The 27507-nt window shown below is 48.4% G+C and overlaps 1 protein-coding gene across 1 annotated transcript in view; it reads right to left on the bottom strand.

Annotated features, from left to right (window-relative positions):
* The window catches only part of FAM3D (FAM3 metabolism regulating signaling molecule D), an 84347-nt gene extending 59171 nt beyond the window's left edge, over positions 1-25176 (bottom strand). Inside the window, exon 1 of the mRNA XM_044451704.1 lies at positions 25101-25176. Coding sequence (XP_044307639.1) covers positions 25101-25176 — 76 coding nt within the window. The remainder of the gene's footprint in view (positions 1-25100) is intronic.
* Between the last annotated feature and the right edge of the window lie 2331 nt (positions 25177-27507).

Below are 27507 nucleotides of genomic sequence, written 5' to 3'. Positions count from 1 at the left end.
CAATAATGGAGCCCCGGCGCTGCTCCCAGGCGTGCGGAACTGGGCGAAGTTCTAGTCCCTTCGGGTGGAGAGGAACAAGGGCACTGCTGCCAGATTTGATATTAAAGGACATGCAAAAGCACATCCTTTTATCCGAGGATTTCTTTGGACTTTCCCAACAGTGGCAACCACAGCTCCTTCCTGCTCTTTCTGATTCAAATCTGCAGGCCTTTTCTTAGTCCCACCCCTTTGGGCTGAACCAATATTTCATAGGGATTACACATGCAACCAGCAATCAATTTTAGCCCACCTGACAGACCAAATGATAGTTTCCCCCCTGTCCACTTGGCAGCACCTTCCCCAGTCATTTTTAAGTGCCAGCTTGAAGGCCCCCACCCCTGTAAAGCATTAGTAAGGAATCCGCAGCTGACCTCTGTCCAGCGCTCAGCACTGTTGGCCACCTAACTGCAGTATTTACTCTCTCAGGGGTTACTCACATTACAGACACCTTCTGAAACACAGACGGATAAACATGCAGAATTCCTCCTCAACAGGTTTTGTGTGGAGATAGGATAATGAGCCTTCTGTAACCCATGACTAATTATTAATATAAATATATTCTTCCAACTGTGGTTGTTCGATAGGATATTATAAGAAGGGAGAGGAGGAGTTTGTTGGAGCCAGATGGGCGTTGTTAAGTTTTTTGTCTGTGGGTTTGCAGAAAGGGAGACAGGGAAGAATCTGGCAAAATTCAAGAGAAGAGAGGCTGTTTTACAGTACTGCTTTTGCAGACGTGTCCATGACACCCCAGTGACAAAAGGCAAAAATAATCAGAGATGGAGCAGCTGAGGGGAAATACTCATTATAACTTCAACAATTTCCTAATTTTTCAGCTGCTGTGCTGAAATGTTACGCTGATATGCAGTTATTAACTGGAATATCATTACACTGGTACCAGCCATAATGTAAATCTCTTCTCCCACAACAAAGATGCATTTTTATATGAAAAGGAATGGTGTACACACACACACACACAATCAGGGCAATTAACTTTGCAGTTTAAAGTGACTGTGTCTGTTCAGGGATGTCTACGAGGTATTATCAGTCTGAGACTGGGTTGGTGGGTATGCTATTGTTCTTGAATTCCTGATGACGTCTCTGATCCATAATGAAGGGGCATCTATTAGCACTTCCTCTGGAATAAGATGGGTTAGAAATACAAGGCACAGGATCACTCCCTCAGTGGATCTGTGTTCATGGGCTTGGAATGCAAAGCCATCTAACAGGATGGAGATGGCAGTGCAGGGCCTGGTGCTGAAGATGCAGGAGGTGAGGGAGGCATCCTCAGGTCAAAGACTCTGTTGAGAGTAGGAGGCAATTTCGGAGGAACAGGAACTCTTGGGAGACGTCAGCATTATCACAAGCCTTGCACTTTCCAAGTTGTTTGGAAAACTGAAGAATGTGTCCGACCCAGGCAGGATGGCGTGCTGCTGCTTAACCTTTCCTCTTCCACAGGTGCCAAGGTGGGCGATCTTGCCACATCCCCCATCTTGTCCCAAGGATCATTGTTTAAATAAGAATAGAAGAAGGACCCTACCAGATCAGACCAAGGATTAATCTAGTCCAGCATCCTGATCTCTGCAGATGTCCCAGTGGGAAGCTCACGTCTGTCTTCTTGGTGGTGGCCGCGATGGTGCTAAGGAGGAGGTGTGCAGTGAGAGTGTCTTCCCCAAGGCCCTCCAAAACATGGAACTGCTACTCCATTTAGCAGCCAGACAGGGATTTATGGAGGCTGCAGTCCTGGTGCTGGGGCTGGTACAGTCGGGCAGTACCGACGGTCTCTCCTGTGCAGCTGCTGCCAGCAGTGCTAGCTGGGGCCCAGTGCTCTTCTCAGTGCTGGAACTGGGGTGGCGGCGGCTGGAGCCCCTACCAGGGAGGAAGGTGGTGGGAATGAATGCAGAGGCACCGACTCTTGTGCTGAGTTCGGAGAAACAGAGGTTGGAACTCATTCGTGAACCTGCACCATGCTGAGACTGACAAAGAGGAGCTTTCCCTCAGGCATCGCCTCTTCTCAGTGTGTTCAGCAGAGCTTCTCCAGGTGGCTCATAACCCTTTGCAATCTGTTCTGGGAAGAGAGATGGTGGAACTTCCGTCGCAGGCTGTGATGAGTTTGTACAACACTTTGAAGATAAAGTCACCCATGTTCACCATGATCGACTTGTACATGGCCTTTAACACAGTTCCATTAGCAGAAGCGTCCAGAGAACCATCTGCTTCAGTTTTATTGGATGAGTTTGCGTTGTTGAGGCTTGAGGGTTATGGGCACAGAGTTTGACCAAGTCTAAGCACTCACCTGTGTGCTTGACTCTGGCCCGATGCGTCTGATGATATCTAATAGGAAGGCAATCCCTGGCTGGTTCCAGAACGTTATCATCTCTTCCTTGAGAAATGGAGTGGTACCATTCAGGAGCCAGTTAGGAGGCTAGTCCTAAAATAGCCTAACATGGAACTCAGTAGCTGTTAGCTATTATAGCCAGGTTCCTAATGTTACCCTCCTAGAGATGCCAGCAAACTCTAGGTGCTCTCAAGTGGAACAGATGATCTTGACCCATTTAAATCAGGCTTCAGGCCTGGTCTGGAGCAGAAAAGACCTAAGTTGTTCTGGCGGATGACCTTTGCTGAGAGATGGATATGAGACTGTGATCCTATTGATTCTCATGGACCTCTCAGAAACTTTCAGTAACAACCACCATGGTGTCCTTCTTGATAAGATATCTGGGTTGGGAGCACGACATACTGCACTGCAGTGGTTTCTACTGCTTGGATCGCTGCTACCCCTGGACTGGAGTGGTTCTGAGTCCTGGGCTGGGAGATTAGTGCTCTGCCCCTTGGCAATTATGCAGGAGGTGCCACAGGGCTCCATTTTATCAGCCATGTTGTTTGGCATCTAAAGAATGTGAAACCACCAGTGAAGACATCTGGAGATATCGACTCTGATGCCACCAATAGGCAAATTACATCCAGCTGTACTTTTCCTTTTCCTTAAATCCAGGTGAGACAGTGATAGTCCTGAGCCAGTGCCTGGGGGCAACCATGGACTGCATGAGGGCTAATAAATGGAGGTTCAGCCCAGACAAGTTGGGGGTATTATTAATTCTTAGTGGGTGGTTCATCGGGCAGGCAAAGTGATGTCCAGTCTGTTGTGGAGGGAGCTGCACTCCTCTTAAAGGATCAGGTTTGGGCCTCCTCATGGACATCACGAGATGCAGAGGCAGAAATATCAACCGCTTCTGTATCTGGGCGGATATCGCCTGGCTGCAGTTGTCCATGCCCCATCCATGCTCAGCTGCCATGCTCTCATCTGGACTGGTGCAATGCATTCCATGTGGGCTGCTTTTGGAAATGATCTGGAAACTTCAGCTGCTTCTAAGTAGCGCAACGAAACTCTTTACTGGAAGCGGCCACTGTGCTTCTATTGCACCGGTACTTCTCCACCCACATGGCTGTCAGCCCATCTCTGGGCACCCTGCAAGGTGTTAGTATTAACATTCAAAACCCTAAATGGCTTGGGGCTGGGTTACCTGAAGGACCCCATAATTCCTGCTTGAACTCCAAGATCATCTTCAGTGGTCCTTCTGTGGGAGCTCCCACCAAAGGAAGTGAGGAAGATGGTCTTCTCTGTGGTGCTTCATTTGAGGCTTTCAACAGCTGCGAACCATCCTGAGCCAATTCTTGGGCAATTGGGTGCAAGAGGGATGTGCTACCTCAAAGGAAAATGAGTTCTTCCGCGACGCCTCTCTCGGGGCTCCAGGGCACGGTGGGGGCTCCAGCAGCAGGGCTTGCTCTCTGGCCAGCCTTCTTGGCTGCTGGGACACCACCTGCCACCCCAGACTGCAGCGAGGGTGGGGTGGGTGGCCTCTTGCATGGGGGGGACCCATGCAGGGAACGGCTGCCAGACTGGGCATGGCCCAACCGGTGCGCTTAGTCCCCGTTTTGTGGAAAGCTGGGGTAGAAATATCGCCCATAGACAGAGCTCCCGGTCAAGTGCCGACCTGCTTTTCCTAGTGCCTGCTGTCTTTGAAACGACCAAGAAGCTGTGAATAGAAAGGGGTTTCTGTGCTCCATCCCTCCAGGGTGCAATAAGAAAATAAATAAATAAGGAAGTAGAGCAACTCATGGCTAAAATTTATGAGCTGCATTTGGACCAGCACAGGCTCACCGCTGGGCCCGGCCTCAGCTCAGACCCTCACGACCAGTTTACATCCCATAAAGGAAAGTGTTTGTACAACTATCAGAAGACGGCTGCCTTTGACATGCCGCTCTGTCAACAAGAGGAACTCCGGGGATTCACAATCAGTTTGAACTCTGAAGCTTTTAATCTGTGCATGCCAGAAGTAGAACATGAATTAGTGATATGAAAATTTATATTGATGAAGAAAAAGAAAAGACCTGGGGGGAAAAATCAATATTGTTTGATGAAACATACCATTGCTATCTCTTGCTAAGATAAATGGCAAATCCGTGGCAAGGTTTTGTCATTGTATTGTGGTGTATAATTCATATAAAGGCATCCGAGCCTTTACAACTTCACTTCAGAGTCTGAAGCAATGTTATTTATGCAGCTGAAGATGTCTCTGCGCTATTGGGAGTTACGGCAGCTTTCGGCTTCTGATGATTCAGAGCCCTGCTTAAGGTCAGAGGGGACCTTTGTCATTTAGTACATGGGTTCTTCGCCACCGTCTGCCTCTCCTGAAAGGGCCAGGTGCCACATAAGTTGTGAGCATCCTTCAGGAAGGAAATCTGCCAACTTCTTCTGCAAAATGCTTCCTGTGTAAACGTGTTTTATATCAGAAACTTCACCCATTTCTTCTGGCTCTGTAAATGCAAGCGCAGGAGGGGCTGTTGTGTGGTTTTTGGTAAATTCTGACATGCGCCCATTCATCACAGCCTTGGCTACCATCCCAGAAGAGGCAAATGCATGCTGAATGGAAGGCAACATGCATTCCTGCGAAGATGCAGGCAAACATTTAGAAAACTGTCCTTGCAAAATGCGTTCTTTTTTGTAGATCAACATTCTACCTCTGCTCTGGGGAAAGCAGGAATATCTGCTGAAATAACTGCAAAGTTTCTGCACATCTCCTGAAGGAGGGTCTCTTTTAATACATGTCAGTCTCGGTGCCTGTCTAGAATGCTTTTCTAGCACAATGTAACAGGTAGGGAAGCCCTGGGCACCTGGGCGGAGGGTTGCGGTAGCAGTTAAGCGCGCAACATGGTATAATTTGAGCTCGGAATTAGCAGTGTTATTTTCAGGTAGGGGAGGGAAAGCCCGTTCCAAATCAGCGTGTGTGCATGCATGCGTGTGCGCATGTGTGTGCATGCACACTCACCCATCAGCTAGTGCAAACTAATTGTCTCCCCACATGAGAAACAGTTTTCCAGTATTGCTGTCGAGTTGTGGCTATGTGTGAGCCAGAAAGTTCCCTGTTTGGATCTCGTGGCACTAGTGGCCCAGCTAAATCGCCATGAGTGCCATGAGGTCTGAGCATCTATCTGCCACGAATTATGAGGTTGTCAGGTGTCAGGAATGTGCTCATTTTGAGAAGCACTTGCTGCAGCCCCCAGATTTCCTGCGCAGAGCAGCTGTTCCTACTGCGCCCTCTCCCCACGCGGACAAGATGTGGGCGCCTGCAGTGTCCTGAGGGTCTCCTTGTCCAGTCGGAAAGGGCCTCTCTCAACCAGGCAGGGGCGAATCGGTCAATTTTGCTTCTATGGGCATTTGTGGTTTTAAAATCTCTGGTTCTTTCCTTCCCAAATATGGTTTTTTTTCGAACATCCCCATTGGAAGAGAAACAGCATTCTCACTTGCCTAGACTAGCCCAATTCAAGAGGTCCAGCTGATCCAGCCAAGTGGTGCCTGCCCACCAGGCCACTGGTGGAGATGAGCTGCTTGCCAGACAAAAAAGGGGGCAACTGTGGATTGGCGCCAACAGGGCTGCATGCACCGGGGATCAGAGACAGACTTGCGAAAGCCACGCACCCAAAGCCCTGGTGCTTGTGTCAGTTTTAGCTTTTTCCACATTCGACAGAAAAGAGAAAACACAACATGAGTTCCTTTGCCCCCCAAACAGTTCCTCCGTCTCAAATGCAAACTGGCACATGGTTCTCCCCTTTCTGTGGTCTGCATTGAGCGTCTTACTCTGAGGCGTGGCTTTGCTCAGATGCCCAGCCAAGGTGGCTGGATTCAGCCACTAAGGCCCTGAGCTGGATGGAGCATGGGAAGAGGTGCATGGCCAGGGATGGTCTTGCTGCCACCAGCGCGCCCTGCCCTCCTCTGCAGGGGAGAACAGGCCCCTACCCACCTCCGTGTGGCACCCCCTCACATCCCTGCATGTCGCCAACAGATCCCCTCCGAGTCTCCTCCTCTCCAGGCTGAAGAGACCCAGTCATTTAAGGCACAATCCTCTACTTGTTTGGGTGGACAAAAGCTCTTTAACCCCTCATAAAACACTGGTGCTGGGACCTGCTGAGAACTGTAGGGTTTGTTCTGTCTAAGCATGCAATTTATGAGAAGTTGAGCAAAGCAACTTAAGCGCCTGGGAAGGGCCGTGTTTGCAAGCAGATGTAAGGGAGGTTGTAAGAAGCTTACACTGCGGGGAGCGATACATACAGCCGCTGTCCTGTCCAAGGACAGGCTCACAGTGGCCAAGCTGATTCCCGGCCCACAGGCCATGGCGTGCATCCCGGCAGTGCTCGTTGAGCTGACCGCAGAGCGGGAGCCATGCCCCTGGACGCTGACGCTCTTCTGCGCCCACCTTGCCATATTTTATGAAGTTCGGCCAAGCTGCCTCCACGGGATGGAAAAGCGGTTTGCTAAAGCAGGCACCATATCCGCTCCTTCGATATGAATTGATGAACTCTGTGGATTATTAACTCGATGCTTAGGATCTTTGGTGGCCTACTGTCGATAATAATGTGGATAATGAAAATCATTAGTAACATCATTTTCTCCTTCAGTTTCTTCCAATATCTCACCCAGCCTGTCAGCATCTTTGAGCACTAGAACATCTCCTGCTCTATTATTTCAGTTGATTTATGAATATTAGCTGCATCTTTTTGATCGCTGTCTAAGACTATTGGCTTGAACTCTTTTACTACGCGGCTTTTCTGCAGGATGGCATGTCCGCCAGTTTCCAACCCAGAGCAAATGAGGGAGCTGCTTTGCATTGATTGAGGAGCTGCTTTTTCTGCTATTAGAAAACATTTCCTGCAAAGTGCCATTGTTTAGCAAGCGAAATTGCACCCTTTCCACGCTCAAGCACTGCCAAATGTTGAGCTTTCTGCCATTTTGCAGACCGATTTGGGCCAGCGATGACGAGTGGAAGAGATCCTGGCAGTGCACTGTGCCGAAAAGTGTTGTGTCAGGCCTTGCAGCACGGCAAGCCTTGGGGCTGCCTGGCACCCCCGCCCCCCCCCCCGAGACTTTGCACCAGGCCTCCAGATTCTGCTTCTCCTATTTATGCTATGTGTTTAGTTATCGTGACATTTATATCCCACCCAGTTTCCTCTTGCAGGGAAGCCGGGGAGGCATATGGGGCTTCCTCCTTTGCATCCTGTCCTCCCAAGAAACTTGTGCGGTGGGTCAGCCCGCGAGCTGCACGAGGCTTGAGGCATTCCAGCACTCAAGCATTGCCCCCCACTGGCTTTCCATCCGGATATTGTGTGACGACACAAGAAGCTCTTGCACAAGCAGGAGGCGCCTCAGACCCACCTCAGTGGGTCACGGGGCAGGCCTTTCAGTGCTGCAGGTTCTGCTTCTAGCTTTCAGTGCATGTTCTACTGTGCTCAGCCGCATTTTTCAGAGGCAGCTGGGGCAGCGGGGGGGAAGCTGGTTATGGCAGAACCATGGCTACCTATGAATGGTCCAAAAAATGGAGATGCATCACCACAGTAAAGGACAATGGATAATACTGATTTGCATGATGCTCATATGTATAGATGGAAACTTAGAAATGGTTATTGTAATTTAATAGTATGGAAGACTGTGGCCAGAAGATCTGTTTGCCTGCAAACAGGAGACCAGGTGATGTTTCTTGTGGTTCTTAATCCTGTTCTTCATTGAACAGGGAAGCTTTTCATATAGAAGACACCTTCAGGTAGAGGATGGTCCTCTGATAGCCTTCCAGCTAAGGACCGTCCTCTTCAGAAGTGGACACATGGCCACCCTACAGCAGTATAGTGCTCAGACTGTATTTCTTTTTAAATTCAGTTGTGCAAAACTTTGATTGAGGAGCATGTACAGTGCCTTCCAGCCATAGTTATTTGCAGCATCTTTATTCGAAGGACTTGGGGGTGAGCGAGACCCAAAGATAAGCTCTGCATGCGGCTTTGCGTTCCACCCTAAGTCTTTGCCCCAGACTTTCCCAGGGGCAACTGATCAGTAGCTCTTCGCGAAGCACTGTAAGTCTCCCGGACTGTGGCTGCTGCCCCGCAAGCCGAGCTGCTCCTCCCTCCCCACCTTCCTGAAGTGGCACCAGGAGCCGCAGGCACAGTTTCCTGAACTAAGTTGCAAATGCTTGACTGGCCCCAGAAAAAATGATGCTCATGCCTCCCTCTTCTACTCCCAAAGCCATGATAGTTACCCGCTTCTTGTGGTTTTGCTTTCGCCACTTTGGCCAATCCAGATCATCCATGCGGTTTGTTTGTGCTATGTATGTTACAAGACGGTTATTGATACCCACAATTTTGTCAGAGCCACGAACGAGCCTTGCTCTGCAGAAGGTCAGTTTCCCTTTACTTAACTGCAGGGGAAGAAATGAGTCAATTAATGGCGAGTTGTAGCTTTTTGGAGACACGTGAATCAAAGGTCGGGGTGCTGCCATTATGAGGCCGGGGGGCTGTGTCAGCAGTGGCCTTTGGGTGACCGCTCTCACCCCGGTGACTCACGCTTTTAGCTTTGGCTGCAAAGGTCATGCACACGCCGTGAGCCCGTGGATCTTGTTTTGATTAACACATGCGGCAAACTTTCTGAGGTGTCATGATCCTGCACTCGGAATCCTAAGACTGGAACGGAGGAAAGAGCCATCCATTTGAAGTGCAGATTGGTCGTAGCGGGCAGGCTACGGATGCATCATTTTCCAAGACTGATTCCTGGCATTTTGGCGGGGGATCCCTTTTGCTTTAGAGAATTTGGAGAGCCGTCGGCTGCTAGAGAAATGGAGCAAGGCTTAAGGGAGAAATGGGGCAGCCTACTATTAGGACTGAGCCAAATGTGATGACACTAAACTGTGCAACGAACATCCCTTTCTGGACTACACCGTTGCAAGAGACAGCATGTTTGAGTACCGCCATGTGTTCAAAAAAACGCGTTGTAAGAAAGGGAGCAGGCTAAGTGAAAACCCTTTGCCATCACGTCCTAGATCTGCATATTCAGAGAAACAGGGAATATTTGGGGATGGGATCTGAAAAATGCCACCCCCCACCCCATGGCAGTCTGAAGTGGTGCAGTCCATGCAGGATGGCGCTGTGTGCTCTTCTGGCGTGTCTGAATCTTATCCGATCTCTCCGTGGGCAGGTATCCTCCAGCTTCCTTCAAAGCCGTTCCCTCTAGATACGACGCTCTCCCTTGCAGCCCCAAGCAACGTGCAACGGCCAAAATGCAAGCGAGAGACACTCATGCCTCGGGGAAGCAGGGGCAGGATTGCGCCGTCAAAGGAATGACTGGAAAACCAGCCGTTTCCTCACAGCCAGCAAAAGCTTCTGTAACTGACGCCAAGCTCAAGCGTGGGTGCAGATTTTAGGGCCGATGAACTGTTTGTCTATCTTTTAAGACATTTACACCCTGGCATTGTCCCTTTACAGCAAGGGTGGACAACGTGAAGTCCCCCAGATGCTTTGGCATTCAGCTTCCATTGTTTTATTAGCACTGGCGATGTTTGATAGGAACCATAGGCCAAAACATCCGGAGGACCACATGTCGCCCACCCCGACCTTATACGTGCAACTATCAGTAGGCATAGAGAACTAAGAACAGGGCTGTTAAAAACATCAGCAACCAGTGGAGAAAAAGACCAGATGGATACTTGACAACGGTAGACTAAACGTGAAGCCAGCTGAGTGGGGATAGGCTGCGACTTCCCTGCGGTTGCACCTGCCTGTTTGCCTGATCCCTAGGGAGGTCTGAAACTCTGTGACGACGTCGGCATCGTCATCGGTGAATTCACGTACTGTGGGAGTTTAGTGATGAGCGTGCCGACCCCGTCTTTACTCACCGACCTATGAGCCCACTGCTATGCACTGCGATGAACGTTCTCTGTCCTTACAAATGTGCAAATTGTCTTCCTCATGCGTGTGCATGCACGTGTGCGAATACATGTCATCCAAGTGCGTCATGGGCACACGCCATGTGTAATGTCGTTTTCCACCGACCCACCCTGCATCCTGACACGGTCTTCTCAGCTGGGCAGTGCTTTGTTTACAGCTGTCAACATCTGAGAACAGAAAATATGAATGAACATGATCCGTATTTCTGTAGAGTGATGATGAATTAATTTTGATTATCTGTGCCTGCATTGGATTACATACTTTGGGACAGAATTGGGCTTGTTATGCATTTGAGAATGCCAAAGCTGGTAAATCCAAGTTTCAAGATGGCCACTTCTGGTTTTGGGTGGCCTTCTCACAAGGTGAGCTCAGCACAGGAGTCTCCCAGGCTGTCACTATCCCAGGCCTCTTGAACTCAGGCTGTGGCAAGGTGTGCCCAGCACAGAGCAGGAACTGCCCAGCTAACAAGAAGGTTTGGTGTGTCCCAGTGAAACTGAATGGGGGAGCAGAGACCCCCTCACCCCATGAGAGTCAATGGCCCATGGCTAATGTAGAAAAGGCACAGTCTGAGCTGAGGCCGCCACCTGATTGCACAGCAGAGCGACAGCTGTTGGCCTCAAAGACTCTGTTCCCAAGTGCCCCAAAGCACTACCTTTGCAAAGACAAATGCAGCAGCCAGCGGCGGTGAGGGGCAGTGCAGGGGCCCTTCTGGCAAACTCTCTGTGGGAAATAGTCCAGCATTCACTGGGGAGTGCAAAGGCACCCGCCCTCCGTCACCGTGTCTCTCGTTCCATAGAATCACAGAATAGTGGAGTTGGAAGGGGCCAGATGGCCATCAGGTCCAACCTCCTCCTCAGTGCAGGACTCCCAGTTAAACCATCCAGTCGCGACTACAGCTCAACTATTTATTTATTCTTAAATTCATGAATTATATGTACAGCCTGCTTTTGATCCAACACTGGCTCCCAAAGTGGCTTATAATGAACATCCATATAGAAGTGTGATTTGATTGGAAATAGGCCGGTGTGTGTGTGTCCAGAGGGACTTGGGGCAGCAAAGTTGGTGCTTCCAAATCATTGGAGTGTTGTAGCCTCCCCAGGTTCTAGTCTGAATTGTAACGGAGCCAGCCAAGGGGCACGTGGTTCAGCACCATGGACAGCCTCCTAAAAGTACGGACTGATGCCCCATCCTACTGATGTGGAGCCACCAGCCTCCACTCACTCAGGCCCTGACTGAGATGCCAACTCAGGAGAGCAACCCTCCTGTTGATCTAGACTAGTGGGGAGGAACTGGCATCCTGCCAATTGTTGCTGGACTACAGTTCCCATCAGTGTCAGGCAGCATGGGCAGTGGACTGCAATGATGGGATTTGCAGGCCGTCGACAGAGCCCTAGCCTCAGATTTCTTCAGAGGCAGGTGTGCTGAGTCGGTCATGGCCCAAACCACAATCCTAGATCTTAAGCTCATGATGGAGTCAGCAGCAGGGATGGGAAAGCTCTGGCTTACAGGGCTTTCCTGGATCATTTGCGGAGTCTCCTTGGACTATTTGGAGGGGGGGGGGTAAAGGCTGAGCCCCACCCCATGGAGGAATCCCCGGTGTGGCCTCTAAGTTGAAATTCGGAGAGAGCAGTGGCTGGACGGGCAGGGCCCTCGCGCCATGCCGTGAGGAAGAGCACTGAATGCCGTACAAAGCTGGGGGACCGCCCGGCGGGCCCCTGGGTGGCCACTGCGGAGGACGGGTGCTGCCCTCTCATCCGGCGAGGCTCCCCGTGTGCCCCTCCCAAATTGGAAGATCCTTCTGTCCACAGCGGTGACCAGACGTGTTGGCACTACTTGTCCGACATGTTAGAAAGGCAGCATCCTGGACCGCCAGGCCATCGCCTTGATCTAAAGTGGCAGGACTGTAAGACAGCGCCTGTTGAGTCCTTTGTGAACATGGCTTGCTGTTGTTGGAGCCTTTAGTGCCTGCTGCCGCCAACATCTGTATAAGCACTTTTTGACCGGAGAGTGTCACAGGTCGAGCAAAGTGCCAGGGGCAGACTTAAAACACCTTTTCTCTTGCTGACTTATTACACCCGGTTTTGCTTTCTAAAGGCAGCAGCAAACACCCCGCAAACGAAGCAGGGTATTGTGCATGAAAACAATAAAGGTCCGTATCTTTTTTCAACATGGCACAGCTGCTAATTTCCACTTTCTCCCAGTATTTCACAGAGACAGCATCTGCAATAGCACCTTTCTGTGAGTGCAAGAAAAGCTATTCGAAACCAGAACCCCCTGCAAAGTGGAAGCGCTCGAATCTAGACACCCCAGCCCATGAACGTGCAAAGATGCCCAGGGTTTCTCCTTGTCAGTTTAACCTGCTTGTTAGTGGTGTGAATAGCTGAGAGGTTTTGGGCTGCCCCCTTCTGGCTTTCTGACATGTTTCAATGTATATCAAACATAGCAAAGTGGCATGAGTCCTTCGGAGCCCCCGTTGCTTCATGCTGCCTTTCGGACGAGCAGAGCAACGCTGAAGAGAGCAGAAGCTTTGATCATCTTTACCTACCACTTCTGGGTTTAGTAATATCCTTATGAGTGTCTATAATATTATACTATCACTATATTATATTAGATGAGGGGTGATTGAACATTCTGCTGTACTTGAAGCTGCTGCTTTGGATATACAAATGAGTGGAGTTGTGGTTGTTGTTGCTGTTATTTTATTTCTATACTGCCAAGAAGCCCAGAAAAGCTCTCTGGGCAGTTCACAGAGTAAAAAAAAAAAAAATCAAAGCACAAACAACCAAATCAGTAACATAAAAATCAAATATACATAACATGAAAACAGCAGGCCTACAACAACCACATTCAAGTTAGTCTAAAGGTACAATAAATACAACATAAACACAGAATTAAAATTGGTTGGAAAGAATTAAAATCATTTACCTTGGGAAAAGAAGGGATGGAACCATCGTGTCTGAACGTGCGTAAGGAAAAGCTGTATGACAATCAGTAGGGGAGCTTGGGCGCGCATTGGGTGGCGGGGGGGCAGGAGCCTGTCGATGGGACCGAGACGGCTGCTGCGGCCCCGTGAAAGTCCCTAGAGTGGTTGCGAGGTGTCTCTTCTGTGGGGGGACCTTACTTGGAATCAGCTCAGGAAGGCCAGGTTCTCGCTGCAGAAGTCGACTCACCCGTATTCTCCTGCTTAAATGTGGGGGGGGGTGGGATGTCAAGCCTGGTATGTGTGGGAAGCAGGAGAAGCATTTTGGGACAGCGGCTGCAGTTGGAGCCCAGGAAAAGATGCAGACAGAGGCTTAGGCTACATGTTGGGAGTGCTGTAAGCGTCTGGATTCCTGTGGCCCTCTCTCTGTGGATCTGATACGGGGTTTTGGGAATGTTTAAGATGTTTGTTTCCATATACGCCCAACCTGTGTATTTGCAAAAATTACAAATATTGCCGAATGCCATAAACATCCAGCGACCTCCTTGGACAGGAGGCCAAACCTGAGTAACTGCTACAGCCTTGTCCTTTCGCAGCACTTGGAAGTGGGGCACGCCCAATACCAGTGCGGCTGGTTCAGCTCATCGCTTCCAGGGACGTTCATCCACTTTGCCCTCATCCCAAACTCCATTGGGTGCTTTCCAAATCTGCCTGAACTGGATCTGGCCCTTTCTGAAACTTTGGGAGTGATTCAGATGGACCAAGTTCCAGCCAGAGAACCTGCAAAGGATGACCCATTTCCCCCAAAGCTTTTCCTGGATACTAAGGTGAGGGGAGGAGGATGGAAAGGTAGCTAAATTTACCTGGTGGCAAATTTATCATGTTGAAAGTAATATGAATTTAGGATTTAGTTACAGCCAGAACAATGTCTGCCTCTCCTACATAAGCCTGCTCAAATTTCTCACTTGGTTTGAATGAAAGAAAATATTAGAGAGGGAGAACCCAAGGACCTGTTGCTGCTGCTTCGTTATCTCATCTCAACTGTCTTTTTTTTTTAACCACCTGCGTATTTATTAGGCCATTTGCTTCCATGGAATTTGAGGTGGAACAAGAGCATGGGCAGTTTATTCATGGCAGCAGTTTAATACTGCAGCTGATGTGCAAACTCAAAATAAGCCAAGGACTGAACACACTTGTGCATTTATCCTGGAGCTGAGTGATCCAGGCAGGGCTCTGATGAGCATCCCCCCGCCACCCCGAGGAATAAAAGGTGCTATTAGACAGCCCTTGAGGCCGGTGGGGGGAGCTTTTGACCTACTTCACACCAATCTTGGAAATCCTGTTTGCTGGGAGGGGATGGTCCAGGCAACAACAAATGATGGCTTGATTGCTGAGGGGAAGAAGCTATTTTCTAGGAATGGCTGGACTAGCCAGGAGAGGAACATCTGGATTCCCTGAAACAACAAGCCGGCGCTCTGATTGCCATCTGGGCTCACTGCTCACTGGCATGAAGCACAGCGACAACCGAGAAGTGCTGGCTTGCAGTGCCTGGCAGAATTCCTCTCCCAGTCTGAGTCTACCTGGAAGGTACAATCGGAAACTGAGGTCTCCCCCAAAAAGGCACCTGCAAGGGAGGTTCATGGGGAAGCCACGGGGGAAGCCACTTTCTCACAGTTAGGGAGCAGTCTCCCCATAGAGAGGGACCTCCCCATCGGTGCCAACACGGCCATCTTTTTGGTGACAGATTCAGAATGGCCGCTACTCCCAGGCATTCCATAGTATTTATTGGCAGGCCATGCAGTACTTCTGCCAGCTCTTAACACTTCTAGTATTTTTATTGAAATGGTTTTTACCTCCTTAATGTCTTTTAAAATGTGTGTATATTGACATTTTATGCCATATTTTATTATCTGTAGTAGTTGTTTGTGATTTTATGAATTGTTCTGAACTGCCCAAAGAGCTTCTGCTACTGGGTAGTCTAGAAATGCCCACTCGAGAGCATTGGCACAGAAATGAAATTAAATGAATAAATGAATGAATGAATAAATAAATAAATGCCCCCTTCCTTAGTTTCAATAAGATCTCATCTGTTCATGACCAAACTGATAGACAGAACATATATTCTCTACCAGGCAACATAGATGGAAAAGGTGTAATCAGTTCTCTGCTAACATTTGGATAGGAATTACAATAATTGGAGTGAAAGATGCATTACAATAAATTCCCTGAGACACGAGGACAAGAAGGATGAAAGGAGAACTCCTTGCTGAATCTCCTTTCTAATGTGGCAGAGAGTAAAACGCTCGTGTAGCCAAGGTAAATGCCCTCCCAAAGACACAGAAGCCCAAGACAAATAGATACCATTTACCCATCCAAAATAATTTGCCTCTTTGCTCCCAGTTAGGAACCGAATGTCAAAAAAGGAAGAATACAAAATGTACCTGCCAAAGATGGGAGGGTAACTGCACAAAGGCAGAGTTTGTGTGGAACAGTGGTTAGAGGGAGGGAAGACAGAAGAGCAGAAGAGCAGCCCTGCTGGATCAGAGCAAGCACTCAGTTCGCCTGGCAGCAAGCCAGCTGCCCACCAGACCCCTCAGGCAGGGTGGGTGCAAGACCCCCACCTGCCCAGGCTCCTCAGCAACTGCTGCGTGGAGACGTGCCACCACTGGTGAAGGAGGAAGCACACAGCCGGCAAGGCTACTAGCCACTGATAGCCTCCGCCTCCTCCATGAATCTGCCCAATCCCCCTTAAAGGCAGCCAAATGTGTGGCCATCACCACTACCTGTGGCAGAGAGTCCCACAGTTTAAGCATTGTGTGAAGAAGTTCCTCTTTTTGCCCGAACTAAATCTCCCATCAGTCTGTTTCATGGGATGACCCTGGGTTCCAGTATTAGTGGAGATGGGGAAAACGCCCCCTCCACTTTCTCCACACCATGCATAATTTTAAAAACTCGTATCATCTTTCCCCCACTTACTTTTTTCTAAGCTAGATAATCACAGTTGTTGTAACTGTTCCTCATACAGGAGTTTCTCCAGCCTTTTAGTTGCCCTTCTCTGCACTTTTCCCAAGTCTATAATGTCATTTTTTGGGTGCAATGATCAGAACTGTACACAAAAGTCTAAGAGCGGATGCACCAAAAATTGTATGAGGGGAATATAATCTTGACTGTTTATTTTCCTTTCCTAATTATGTCTAACATAACAGAGTTCACAGCAGCTGAGCACAGTGTGGACATTTCACTGAACTGCCTACCACAACACCAGAAACCCTTTCCTGATTAGTGACTGCCAGCTCAGATCTCATCAGCCTATACCTGAAATTGATTTTTTGGCTCCAACATACAGTAGTTTCCATTTGCTTACCCTGAACTGCATTTGCCATTTTGAGTTCCAATCTCTGAACCTGGAGAAATCTTTTTGCAGCTCCTCACAATCCCTTTTGATTTTGACCACCCTAAATAGTTTGGTGGTTATAACAAAACACAGGTGTTAACAGTCAATGTATCACCCCTGTCCACATGCTTACTGATGCTCTGAAAGAACTCTGATAGGATAATGAGGTAAGACTTGCCTTTGTGGAAGCCATGTTGATTCTTTTTCAGCAGGGCTTGTCCTATGTGCTTATGGATTCTCTCTTTAATAACATGTTCCACCAATTTACCTAGAACTGATGTTAAGCTAACTGACCTGTAATTTCTTGGATCCCCCAGATCCCTTTTTAAAAATTGATGTTACACTGGCCATTCTCCAAGATTGATCTTAGGGACATATTCAATACTTTGGTAGGAAGGTCAGCAATTTCATATTTGAACTTTTTAAGAACTCTAGGGTGGATACCATCTGGACCCGCTGATCTATTAACTTTCCATGTGACAATAAAGTTGGGAATTTCATCTTTTGTCACTACTATCTGCTTTTATTCCTCAGACTCCCTTCCTGAATACATAAGTTCGGGAACAGATATTTGCCCTTTATCATCTGCTGTGAAGACAGATGAAAAAAACCATTCAGCTTCTCCTCATCCTCCTTTAGTGCTCCTTTAATTCCATTGTCATCCAGTGGTCCAAACGCCTCTTTAGCTGGTTTCTTTCTTCTGATATATATTTTTAAAAAATATTTAATGTTGGCCTTGATGTTCAAAGTGTTTCTTTGCTTCGCTAATTGTCTGCTTCCATCTCCCTTGCACAAGCTTGTGATCTCTTCCATTGTTGCTGCTGTTGTTACCATTTGGTAAGACTTCCATTTGAATGAAGCCTTCTTCTCTCTAATAGCTCCTTTGATTCCCTCTGTTAACCGTGCAGGTAACCCATTAACCGTGTTAAACTTCATGCTGCGTTTTCTCACTTGTGGTACGTGTACTATCTGCACATCTTTTATTGTGGTGTTGAATAACCTACAAGCATTTTGAAGAGATTTAACCTTCCTGACTCCCCTGTTCAGCTTCTATTTTTACCAGTATCCTCATTTTACAGACGTTTCCATTTTTAAAGTCCAATGCAGATGTGTTGGATCTCTTTAGCGATTGTCTGCCTAACTGCACATTAAAGCTGATAGCACTGTGTCCACTGCTTTCAATTAGTTCTGTCACAGTTGCACCCATGCCATGTCCCGGGCGACCCCCGCTGGGACTGCCGGCTCTCTAGTGAGCTCCATGACCAGCTGCTCCTGGGTGGGGTCATTCAGGACTCTGAGAACTTGAACCTCTCTGCTGGAAGCGGGACATGCATTATCCAGCCAACGGGTGGGTAGTGGAAGCCCCCCCCCCCGCGCATTATTACAGCACTGCTTTTGTTGGAGGCCTCCCAGATTTCATTTCCCATCTCAAGATCACCCTGAGCATTCTGGGCTGGAGGCTGAGAGCAGATTCCTATGAGTAAACTAGTTCGGGAGCCAGGTATTGTCACCTACAGTACCTTGCAGAGGTGTCTGCACACTTGAGATCACCTAGTGAGCTTGGCTCGATGCCCCCAACACAGGGAGCAGCTTCTCCTCCAGTAGGCCCTTCCCTGCCCTTCCCGTGACATTCCTACGACCATATCCTGTTGGTTTTCTCCGTCCCAGCAGGTTCCCATCATATCTAGCTGCTTCTTTTAAACCAGGCACTCCTACTTTGGCCTGGACGCCTCCGGCATTTGCACAGAAACACCTCCATGCCGTGTCCTTCTTCAGGTGTGTGCAACTTATTTTTGGCCCTTTGTCCTCTCCAACTGCTCATCAGGTGTCACCACAAGCTTGCCGTCTCTTTCCTCCCCTCCTACATTTGGGCGATCAGAGACCATTTCCTCTTCCTCTACTAGGGATGATTTAAGCTGAACTAGATGCTTCCCAGCTCCTGTTGGTTTTTCTGCAGAGTTCAATGATTAGCTCTTGAGGCTGTGATCGGATACCCACTTACCTGAGGTTAGGTCCTGATGAACTCCTTGTAACTTACTTCTGAGCTGACCGGTACTGGATCACCCTGAAACTGATTATTTGGATGGCAAGAGATGTTTGGGGTGCCTCTTGTGCTAAGAGCATATCCTGCAGACCTTGATGTGGGGGGATGTGGGGCACTGTTAACCCCTCTGTGCCAGGCAGCAAGAGCTCATGGCTGGCCCACCTGGTAGACATAAAGCTGGGCTGTGCCTCATCGGTGCTTGGAAGGCATGCAAGACACAAATCTCTTTTTTAAAAAAAAATTATTAATTTTTTTAAACTAATACTAAAAACATCAATCATTACATACATCGGATTTACTGGGTCAACGCCCTACTACATATTTTTTAACATTCTACAGTCATATTTAAATCAGTTTATAATAATTTGAAAACATCGCTAAATTTACGCCAAGTCCTGTTTCTCCAGCCAATTATAAAAAAAAAATCCAAGTTCGATAGAAGTCAGTGTCTTCTTTCTCCTTCAATGATAAAGTCAGTCGATCCATTTCTGCACAGTCCAAGATCTTTCTTAAAATCAATTCATTGGTGGGTAGCTCCTCACTTTTTCAACATTGAGCAAATGCAATCCTCACCGCTGTGATTAAGTGTAACATCAAATACATTTCCTGTCTATTAATGTCTTCTGGTATAATGCCTAACAGGAAAACTTCAGGTTTAAAAGCAAAGGGTTTTTGTAGCATTTCCTCCAGCCATTTATGTATTTTAATCCAATACTTTTTCGCATTATCACAAGTCCACCACATATGATAAAAAGTACCCACTTTTTGCTTACATTTCCAGCAAGACACAAATCTCAAGGCGATGTGGGGGAGCATGCAAATGGCAGCTTACTCCAATCCAGCTGGATCCTGCCGTGTGAAAACGGCTTGGGTTGCTGTCCCCTCCCCTTCTTCTTCGACTTTCTCCACCTCTAATCCAGAAGTAACAGACTTATGAAATGTTTATAGGAAGAGTTTGTAGCAGATGGCTCAGTGCCTTCTCGAGATGCGCAGGGACAAAATATTTATATAGAACCATTATAGTCAATAAAGCGTGAATTAAGAAGGATTTACAAGATCGCCCGTGAAAGCGCTTGAAAGAGCTATTCCTTCCAGGAGAGCTTCCCAGAACACACCCTTGAATGGGGCTCTTAAACTGCAGTTATGGGCCATTGCACAGAAGAGATGGAGCACCTGAAATATTCAGAGGTACTAAAGGCACTTAGCCTTTCCCACACATTACTCTGGTTTACACAGTGTGTAAAAAACAATTGTCAGAATGGCTGGAGAAAGTGTCTATCAGGACAAGCAAAGGGTTGTGTGCATTTGTGGCCTTGTTGTCATTTTAAATGGTATAAAATAATAATGTTAGCTGTACAGTGAGGGAAAGAGAGGTGACAAAGGAGGGCAAGGGGACTCCCTGAAATTATGGGGATGGGGAATAAGCAAATCGATTTTGGAAAGTATAAAATCCAGCAGTTGAGCGCCTAAGGTTGAAAATGGCTCTGGATAACTGTTGGATTTCATATTTTCCAAACTGGGAACCAGCCTGTTAGAGGTTAATATTTGTTAGATAAGCTAATGTTGTGTAGTTGCAGTACGTAATCAGGGTAAGACAAGAAACACACACTCACACAGCTGTTTCAAAAGCAAACAGCCTTGTGTGGGGAGACCATCGCTCCAAGAAGAACAAGTATTGCTTCTGATAGAAAAATATGAGGCCGAGTATTAAGGTTGTAAGGAACAAACGAAGGAGTGCTTGGTAGGGATGAAGAGGGATGGAGGAAGTCTGAGAGCTGCAATGTACCTCGGAGAGTAGTTTGCAAGAGGAATCTAGCAGAGGAAGAAGACACGCTCTCCACTGGGTCAGGTCAGCAGCCACAAGTCCTGCTGCTTTACTCTCGTAACACACCAACTGTGGGTCTCTCCATCCCATTAATCCTAACTGATACCCAGTTAGGGTATCAGTTAGGATTAGTTAACTGATGCAGAGCCTGCATAACACTCCCTGCATGGGTGGGCAACTGGTGGCCCCCAGATGTGTTGCCCTACATCGCCCATCTGCTTGCTTCCCCTTGGACCACTTCTGTGCTAGGAAGATATTGGAAGCCATTGGGAACATAATGTCAAGAGAGCATGTCTTCCCCTGCTCCTTCACTACACACGCTTTCTTAAAATGCTAGGCTTCAGTGAACAAATGAACGAAAGAAGCTTTAAGACTTAATTATGTTTGGAACAGACTCATTGAAAGCAGTGGGTCTTGAGTGAGTCACGGCTGGCTTATCTAGAATTGTTCTTAATTCTAGATGAGTATGTTTAAGTCTGGATCAGACCAAACCAGGGGCTTGGATCCAAGTTTGGTCAATCACCTGCTCCCAACTGCCTCCTGGTGCCCCTTCCCAATTTTTGTAGGAAGGCCTTGCAACCTCTCCAGGGTCGTTTCCTGCAGAGGGAAAGAGGGGAGGGTAACTTTCTTTCCATGCACTTGCAATGAAAATCAATGTCAGGACCTGCATGGTTGTAAAGAAAAAAACTCCTTCATTTTAATCTTGGTAATCCTGATTCGTTCAAGGCCATATGAAAGAGTTCTATTTTTCTGCACTTTGGCTCATCATCTGTGGGTAATAATTGTTCAGATATTCCATTTGTATTATAGATTTTGCTGAAGAGTCACAAGTTAGTTCTACATGTTCTGCAATCAGTCCCAGGCATTTTACTGGTGTTGGCTTCCACAGAGATCTAAAGGGCCTCAGCATCTTGTTTCAGCTCTTGCTGAGTTTGAACACTTTGATAAGTGAAGTACAAATGCAGGCAGAAATTGCATTGCTCAAACTTGGAGAGGGGATCAGGTGTTGATTACCAGGAATTGGCTCCTTCCCAGGAGTAGCAGGCTTTGGAAATGGCTCAGGGTCCTTTGGAGGGGAAAATTAAACAAACAAACTGCAAATGTTCTTTACTTGCTGCTTCAGCTGACACACAATAGCTTTCACGTAGGGAAATGTACATTTAGATTACCCCTTATTACTGAAAAATAAAATACGTTATGATTTTCTCATCTCCACTCAGTGGGCTGTGGGAGATCCGTTTGCAAAAGCCACAACCAAGGGCAGCCCTCCCTGTCCCAAGAGCTGCAGGTCACTCCATCATGGAAATGATGCTGTGATAAGAGCATGTCCTGGAACGTGCCTAACTCTGCACACGCTTACTAAGCAAAGAGGAAAAGGAAGGATGAGATCAACAGGGCCAGGGGCGTGGTCCTCCTCGTGGAGCCCCTTCCACCTTCCACGGAGTGGCACGCATGTAAGTAGATTCATTTCCAGGGCAGTACGCAATGTTAATCGAACATGGAGTGGGAAATGAGCAAGACTTAAGCTTGCCTTAACTAACTTAGATCTCACAAATGCTATTGAGTCTGTTCTGCAAAGGAAGCTTCCCTGGCTGTGGACCATGATCCAGGCTCCCCCAGTCTGATGTGCCTGGATGGTTTGGAGAACAAATCCCATCAGTCTCAGCCAGCACGGCAGGGGGTGCGGTCAAGACATCTCGAGGGCATCAGGCCAAGGAAGGGTGGGTTCCTCTTCTGCTCTGCCCATCGCCTTGGCAATACGGCCATCGAAAGCTGCACCGTCTCCAGACAGGTTTTCCTTCTTGGGGGCGAGGGACTTGGAAACCAAGCCTTGTGGATCCCAGCCCTGGACCCACGATGAGGAAATGCAGAACTCAGGGAGACCGACAAATGGCAATGTCTGTGAATTTTTGGGGATGCATAAGCCTAGCAAAATGGTGGCCGAGAAAAGTCTGGGTGCAGTTGAAGCAGCCGGGGTGAAGTAACCTTTCCGGATGCTTTGCAGGAACCCACGGGGGCGTTTGGGGAGGGGGCGAACAAGGCCGCAGCTCTCTATACTGACCAAATCAGGATCCTTGCAGGAGGGGGGGGTGTGGCAGGGAGTTGGCAGGGTGTGCGGATGAGGTCTGGAAGGCTGCTGCTTAGAGGGGGAGGCGGCAGCTTGTGCGATCCGAATTGTGCGGAGGAGTCCAACAGGCCTGACGTTTACAAGGAGTATGCAAAAAGGGGCGAGAGGCCTTGATGGATGACCTTCTGTCGAGATACGCTGACTGCAGGCAGCGCTCGCTCGCGCTTGTTTGCGTTCCTGCTGCTCGGCAGCACAGGCCCGGCACATTAATGAGGCCTGAGCAGAGCAGGCTGGCTCTCAAAATGCCAGCGCGATTACGAATTGGCTTCCTGAAGACCAGCCGGGGCCTTGGGAGCATTTCATGACACAGACTCGGATGCTAACTGCACTCAGTATTTAAATAGCTCCATTCCCCGAGCCCCTCGTTAGCCGCCAGGTTTCCTGCAGGGCCACTTCGAGGAAGCCATCAGGATGGGAGTCCCAAGAGGTGACATGCCCCGCATTGCTGGGGGTTTGGCATCGCAGGCCAGACGCCACTCTCAAGGGGAAGCGTTCACCCAGGGGTGGGGGCCTCCAGCCAGTAGCCCCGGCTAAAGCACTCCACCGCTGCAGCGCCGGTCAGCTTTGTGACCCTGCTTTCGGGTAAGGCCTTATTTCACTCTTTATTTTACGGACAGGAAACTGAGGCTGATGGGACTGCGGCTGCCCTAAGCCCAGCCAGTGAATGAGTGGCTGATCCTCGAGCCAGACACGTGTAGCTCATGCTCCCGGCCTGGCCCTGCGGGGTCAAACAATGCTGAGCTTTGTACGAATGAACTGTTGAGAGGCCCGAGCTGGGGGCCGAGTGTAGTGCTGGGGGTGGGAACACAAGTGATGCGGCTGGAGGGCAACTTCCAGAGCAGGGCTGAGGGCACCATCTGCCAAAGCGTCAGGGTAATTCATGGGCCCTCCCTGGACCCACAAGTGACTTGGGGGGAGAATGAGACTTTCGTTTGACTATTGTCCATGACATTAGCACAGAAGCAGTCAGAGAACAGGGCCAGCCCAGCGCCAGCTGAGCCTTCTTATGATATTAAGCTATACACATCTGCTGTCTGTGTGTGTGAGCACACGTGCGTCCATGCATGTTGTATAGACAATGTAGGACCACAGTTAGGCTCTCCTTGGGGGACTGCTCTTCACTCTTAAAGAAGTCAGAAGATCTAATCCTGGACCTCTTCATAATGGTCCAGAAATTGTAGTAAAAATCCCTGTTCTCTTATTGGAACAGAAGTCTCAAAAACACAGGAATAAGACATTTCTCGCTGAATTGCTAGCCAAAACCGTGTGACCTACTGGCCAGGATCAAATCTGCACGTTTCCAGAGGACTTGCCCTTTTCAGCTTAAAATGCTGATGCTGACACATTGGATGAAGAGAAGAATCAATATCCTGCTTCACCTCGGCAATGCTTTATACTGTGAGGCTCACTGAGTGACAATGATGAAGAAGGGTGCCGACAACAGAAGGCTGGCTGCATCTGGGTACTTTTCAGGCATCTTGCCTGCATTGTGGAAGAGCTGCAGCGAAAAGGAGGGTGGCTACCCCACATGGAAAGGGTTGATTCAGAACGTGAGGTTTCCAACGGCACGATATGGGATGCCAGGTTGCCAGCCTCCCTTACCTTGGTCTGGTGAGAAAATCCGCTCCTCTGCTCCTGTGAGGCCCAGAGATGCACCTGTCCCTTGACCAACCTTCCAGCCTCGGAAGAACCAACCTGTGTGGCTGCTTTCAACTTGTCCCGCAAGATCGTTAGTTCAAAGCTGGGGGGGGGGCACTTGGTCCCTCTGCTAGGTTTGCACAGGCACCGGCACATCCTTCACTGCACGGCATCAGGGCATGGACATGTTCCTCCTTTATTGGAGGGGAGGGAAGAAAAGGTGAAGACGGTGAAGTCAAGGTGAAACACGATCTTTGCCAAGTCTGCTGGTTGAGCTGAGCTGAGCCTGTCCTGCCTTCTCCATTCATAAGGTCCCCAGAACCAGCTGGCCTGTGAGGAAAGAGCAGCTGGAACATCTGCCCTGGAAGTGGACCCTCTGGGGATGTTCCTGCTTGGTGGGTGACAGCAGACCTCAGCACCGCCCGGAGGGCCGAGGCCCTGCTCTACGAGGCCAGCAGAGTCTGCCTGTCTTCAGTCACTTCCACAAGGCCTGGCCTGCCAGGCTATTCCTTGGCTGCCCACCAGGTTTGGGCTGTGAATGGGGAGCCAGGCAGCCCAGCCAGTCACCAGAACGCTGTGACATCGTCTGCTCATCTTGCCCTTTTTATTTGATATTGAAGCTGCTCTGGCAGCCTTTCCAACTGACGGGTGTACATGTGGGGCAATCCTTTCAATACATGCACCTTTTGGAAGATGTCCCTTTTAGTCTGAAATGTGTCCCTTGTGGATGCTGTAAATGTGATATAGCAGATGGAAGACTCAAGAGACCCCTTTCAAAGCTGCATTTGTATCAAGGCATCTCTCTAGCTCCATCTGCAGATGTGGAAGCACTGTTGGGCCTTCAGTGCTCACCGACATCACCGTACTGGAAGGCCATGGCTCGAAGCTCCTCTGGGGGAAGCTGGCCACCCAGCTTCCTCAGAGTCATTGCCTGACCAGCATTAGACAAGGGAGGCTGGACCAGATGGCATGAGTGGGTCCTAGCCTGGATCAGGCCCCAAGACCCAGGTTCTGCTTGAGGGAGTCGGGAGGATGGTGGTGGTCTTAAGTGACTCTCATGCTCCTGGGCAGACATGGATAAGCAGCAACTGGGGGTCAGAAGTGCCAGCATCAGAAAGCTTAAGTGTATATGGACAAGAGGGTTTGATATGCTGAGAGCTCAATAAACTGCAATGAAACTACTAAGGGGTATCTGAAGTTTAGTCTGAATGCATAAGACCAGTTCTGGCAGCCCATATGCTTCTGGTCCTAATTCAGGCTGCAAGTTTTAACCAATAAAGCCTTACATGACTTAGGAGTGCAATCTCTCTTGGAGCGCTTCTCCCAGCCGCGATCTACTTGGACACGATGCTCAACCTTTGGGGCCTTCCTCTGGGGGCAGCAACGGGGAGAGGGGTTTCTCTGTTGCCCCCTCCTATGGAGCTGCTTCCTCACTGAGGCCTGGCTGGTGCCAGACTTGTCATTTTTTGGCACCGGGTTAAGATGGCCCTCTTCTCTGTGGTTTGAAAGATTTACTTGGCCACCCAGGGGCTTCCCCATCCCAGGTCGGTCGGTCGGTCGGTCGGTCGGTCCTTCCCTCCCTCCCTCCCTCCCTCCTTCCTTCCTTCCTTCCGATGCTGCCCCATAGCCCATAGGGATCTATGGGTGGTGTACAATAAAAACAACAATATAGCCAACAGTACAAGAATACAATTTTGAAGAAATGTTCAGGGCCCAATATTGCTGTGATGGGTGTGCTCTGCAGAATATTCTTGCTATTGTCAGTTTTAGGTGTTTTGAAGTTTTCAATGTTTTTTTCTGATTTTATCACATCTTTTGTATTTTTATTGTTTGCTGTAAACTTGTGAGAGAGCTTTGGCTGTACGGAAATGAAAATAGCAGCCACATCACATTGTTGAATCCTATTCAGCTTGTGGTTTACAACAGTTTCAAGATCCGTCATCCTGCAAGTGTGCCCCATCTTGTAACAATGCTTTTTGTTTCTTTTTCCTAGGTGCATCACTTGGCATTCATCTCTACTTAATTTCATTCTGTTGTTTTCAGCTTAGCGCTCCAACCTATCAAGATGGCTTTGAATTTTGTCTCTGTCTTCCAGCTGCCCCATCCAATTTTGTGTCATTCATCAAAGTACGTATCATTTTCATAATCAGGGTAACTATTCTCTTGTTCTAGGTAGCATGTTTGAGATTGTACTCAACATTAACATTTTTTACTTTTGTGAGGCAAAGATCTTAACTGAAAAGCTTCAAACTGCCCCCAAGAGGGGGAATGCTGCAAATCAACCAACCAATTCAATTGATTTACTAAAAAGCAAGACTAAAATAATTAAAACTGTAATAGCAATGATAGACCTAGTACAGTTTACATCATTCTAACCTGTTTTATTAACAGTTTTCCTCTACCTTTCTGCAGGGAAGATTTCCATGTAAATTCAACACCTTCCTTCCATTTGTAAACAGCAAGAAAAAATCATCACGTATTTATGAAGAGCAAGATTTGGGGGCAGCATGGTGAAGTGTTCTAGTGAAAAAACCATGATTTAGTATAATCCCATTCCTTCCAGGTATCTTTGCAGAAGGATTTTATTATTAATCTCTTTGCCCTTTCTCTCCTTCCAATTCCCTTTTTGTCTCCAAAACACTTAGATAGCAGTTCTGCATATGGTTTTTCTTAATTCCCCTTTCTTTCCTCCCCTGTTGCCTGTGACCTTGTTATTTCTGAGGGAAAAGCTGTCAAGTGATGCATTTGCATTTCTTCATTCCAGAAGTAGCCTCAAAGAAGGGAAAGCAGGCGCAGCAAAGTCTCAAGTCTATTGTCACAAACCACCAGCTCCAGGATGTTCATCCACACAAAGGCCACCTCCAAATTCTCCCTTGTCATTTTTCATATGCCACATGCCAAGTGAGCCATGGAACTCAGTAACCAGACACAGCTGGTGCGACATCCTGTAAGTGACACTGTCACAAAGTTTGATGCTTTGTCAGACGAGATCTCCTGTTCAGCAGCCATGCCTGCAGCTGCCTTGCTTTGAAAGCTGGCAGTGGGTAGGGCTGCGTGCATTGTGCAGATGCAGCCTGTTCCAATCCGAGATCCCAGAGGCATGTAGCTGGCATAGGAAAGCCCCATCTGTAGGGGGAAATGAGGCGACCCTACAGTGGGGAAGAGTTCAGTTGACTACGAGTCCTCAGAATTTGGCAATAATCTACACCTCTGGCCTCAGCCCTCCTGCTGCCCTTAATTTTTCTGCCATTCGTTGGAA

Source organism: Varanus komodoensis, unplaced genomic scaffold (assembly GCF_004798865.1).
Source record: "Varanus komodoensis strain SLA01 unplaced genomic scaffold, ASM479886v1 scaffold6_4, whole genome shotgun sequence".
Lineage (NCBI taxonomy): Eukaryota > Metazoa > Chordata > Lepidosauria > Squamata > Varanidae > Varanus > Varanus komodoensis.
This window is presented reverse-complemented; position numbering and strand designations above follow the sequence as displayed.